The following is a 3,468-nucleotide window of genomic DNA, read 5'->3' as shown; positions in this document are numbered from 1 at the left end:
GCAACCTCTGCCTTCCGAGTTCAAGCGATTCTCCTGCCTCAGCCTCCTGAGTAGCTGGGCTTACAGACGCCTGCCACCACGCCCGGCTGATTTTTGTATTTTTAGTAGAGATGGGGTTTCACTATGTTGGCCAGGCTGGTCTCGAACTCCTGACCACTGGTGATCCGCCCGCCTAGGCCTCCCAAAGTGCTGTGATTACAGGCGTGAGCCACCGTGCCCGGCCCACTCATCTGTCTTTAGTGCCGCGGTCACGATCTGCAAGACCCCCTGTGCTTAGACCCTCCTGAAAAAGGCGCTTCCCTTCCTGTTTGGGCCTCCCTTTGTTTGGATCTGGCCTGGAAGAGGCGTTGTGCAGCCCCTGTCAACAGACTGGAGCGGGACTTCTGAAGCCAAACCCGCCTTCCAGCCAAGCCTCGCTGTTTGCTGCTCACCCGGCTGCTTTCACACCTGAGCTGCTTCTGCGCCCTGCATCCCAACACTGGGAGGCTCCCAGCGTGGCGGAGCTTCTGCTGATGGAGGAACAATGGTTGTTTTCAGACTATGCACGGCCTAATAATGCTTTCGCACTGGTCTATTAAGCTTTAAGGCTTTTCAAGAGAGGCAAATTGTTAGCCTGTACTGCTTTTGTAGACTTGGGAAAGAATGGATTGTTCTCTGGTAATTTTGCGTCTTGTACGATTCATTGTGTACTTGCTCATTTTTTATTTCCTGATATCTAGTATCTCCCTAAAGACAAGTGAGGTGAAGTAGGACTTCCGAATAGTCACAGAAAACATTTAGTTTGCTTTTGAGCACTTCGCTGTCATAGTCTCATCGTGCCATTACAGTAAACAAGGCTTGTAGTATTTGTCTGTCTTTTAATGCTTAGGTTGCTGCGTGGTTAAAAAAAATATTTGGAGATCATCCCATTCCACAGTATGAGGTGAACCCACGGACCACAGAGATTTTATATCACCTTTCAGAACGCAACAGGGTCCGGGACAGGGATGTCTACCTGGTGACAGAGGACTTGAAGCAGAAAGCAAGTGAATACGAGTCAGAAGGTGAGATTAAGTCCAGAGTTTCGAATGAGAATAAATAGAGGTAACCAAATTTTATAACACTAAAGCATACAGGGTTAATTTACTGTAGACTACTTGTTTTGCTTCTTTGTTTTTCCCAGATTCTTCTTCCACTCTGTTATAGCATTTTCTTTTTTATTGCTTTATGTTATATATATATAATTTTTTTTAAACCATCTTGCTCTGTCGCCTAGGCTGGAGTGCAGTGGTGTGATCTTGGCCCACTGCAACCTCCACCTCCCAGGTTCAAGCGATTCTCATGCCTCAGCCTCCCGAGTAGAGACCTGTGCCACCACACCGGGCTAATTTTTGTATTTTAGTAGAGACGGGGTTTCACCATGTTGGCCAGGCTGGTCTTGAACTCCTGATCCCACGTGATCCACCTGGCTCATCCTCCCAAAGTGCTAGGATTACAGGCATGAGCCACCCTACCCGGCCAGTAGTAACTCTAAATGATAAATTTTATTATACTAAATATCTTATTGGTATTCTGATAGCAAAACAGTAAGCCTTAAAATAGGGTCTAAACTTATTAGCCTGACACATGAGATGCCCTGTGGTTTTTTACTTACATCTCTGCTTGGTCTGTTTCCAGTCTCCATGATTTAGTCATATAGACCTATATAGTCATATAGAACTGAGGTGGCAGCCATGAAATGTGAGACTTAGGCAAAATTACTCTATGACTACATATAAGGAGATTGCATTCAAATTTTCTGCTGGGCATATATAGTTTGAAAAAGTGGCAATCCTTGCCCCTCCCCTCCCCTCCCTTCCCTTCCCTTCAAAAAAAAAAAAAAGAAGAAGAAGAAAAAGTACATTTAGGCCGGGCACCGTGGCTCACACATATAATCCCAGCACTTTGGGAGGCCAAAGCGGGTGAATCACCTGAGGTCAGTTGTTCAAGAACAACCTGACCAATATGGTGAAACCTTGTCTCTACTAAAATTACAAAAATTAGCTGGGTGTGGTGGTGTGTGCCTGTAGTCCCTGTAGTCCCAGCTACTCAGGAGGCCGAGGCAGAGGAATCACTTGAACCTGGCAGATGAAAGCTACAGTAAGCTGAGATCTCGCCACTGCACTCCAGCCTGGCGACAGAGCAAGACTCATCTCAAAAAGCCAAAAACAGAAACAAAAAAACCCCCAAAAACTAGCTAGGTGTGGTGGCGCACGCCTGTAGTCCCAGCTACTCGGGAAGCTGAGGCAGGAGAATTCCTTGAACCAGGAGGCGGAGGTTGGGGTGAGCCGAGATCATGCCACTGCATTCCAGCCTGGGCAACAGAGAGAGACTCTGTTTAAAAAAAAAAAAAAAAAAAAAAAGAACCTCTCATTGTGTTTAAATACAGGGTGATGGAGAGGGGAGATCTTTAGGGAAGGCAAGAAATGAACTGAAGAATGGCTGATCCACAGTGACAGTCCCAGCAGATTGATACCCCTAAAAAACATTTTCCTAGCTGGGAATGGTGGCTCACACTTGTAATCTCAGCACTTTGGGAGGCTGAGGAGAGCGGATCACCTGAGATCTGGAGTTCGAGACCAGCCTGGCCATCATGGTGAAACCCTGTCTCTACTAAAAATGCAAAAATTCGCCAGGCGTGGTGGCAGGCGCCTGTAATCCCAGCTACTCGGGAGGCTGAGGCGGGAAAATCGCTTGAACCCGGAGGCGGAGGTTTCACTCAGCTGATATCAAGCCACTGCACTCCAGCCTTGGCAGCAGAGCGAGACTCCCATCTCAAAAAAATTTTCGTTAGTTCTTAGGGGACTAACGGATCAGGTTAAGATTGCCACAGCTCATATTGCCAGGGTAGAATAAAAATTCTAAGTGGATGCAATCAATGTGTGAGACACAAAAACATCTTGCTAAGCAAGAACCAAACGTTTCAAGTACTTTTTTTTTAAGACAAGTGATTCAAGCAAGAAATAAAAATAAAAGAAAGAAAAAACAACCTGGATGTAGGCGGCTCTACTTCTCGTACTGGAAATTATACCGCGGAAGGCGGGAAAAGCGGGGAGGTGGCAAGGCAGCGAGGCTTGCAATCTCAGAGCCTTGGATCAGCCTTGCACAGAGGCTCTCAGCGGCCAGTAGTTTCAGGAAAAACCACAACTCCCAGAAATCCCGGGCCCGGCCAGGGGCGGGGCCAACGGCGTGTGGGCGGGGCCTAGGGAGCGAGCGGGGCGCGTCTTACGCGAGGAGTTCGCAGTGAAGTGGCGGGAGTGGCAGCTATGGAGCCGCCGGAGGAGAGAGAAGCGAAGGTGCTCGGGCGGGAGCGGGGATCGGTGGCCTCCCGGAAAACGCGTTTTTGACATTCTCGCGCCACTGGCGGGTCTCCCGCGCGCGCCACGTCTACCTTTTTGCTCCCCTATTCCACACATACGTCTTTCTTTCTTTTTCTTTTTTTTTTTTTTT

At 48.0% G+C, this 3,468-nt stretch overlaps 1 protein-coding gene across 1 annotated transcript in view; it reads left to right on the top strand.

The window, feature by feature from the left end:
- Positions 1-186: 186 nt before the first annotated feature.
- The window catches only part of HAUS1 (HAUS augmin like complex subunit 1), a 24,248-nt gene continuing 20,966 nt past the window's right edge, over positions 187-3,468 (top strand). Inside the window, exons 1-2 of the mRNA XM_017529705.2 lie at positions 187-657; positions 869-1,043. Of these exons, the coding sequence (XP_017385194.1) occupies positions 643-657; positions 869-1,043 (190 nt within the window). The 5' untranslated portion in view covers positions 187-642. The remainder of the gene's footprint in view (positions 658-868; positions 1,044-3,468) is intronic.

The sequence above is a fragment of the Cebus imitator genome, unplaced genomic scaffold (assembly GCF_001604975.1).
Source record: "Cebus imitator isolate Cc_AM_T3 unplaced genomic scaffold, Cebus_imitator-1.0 Scaffold60, whole genome shotgun sequence".
Lineage (NCBI taxonomy): Eukaryota > Metazoa > Chordata > Mammalia > Primates > Cebidae > Cebus > Cebus imitator.
The sequence above is the reverse complement of the archived record's forward strand: the minus strand, read 5'-3'. Positions and strand labels throughout refer to the sequence as shown.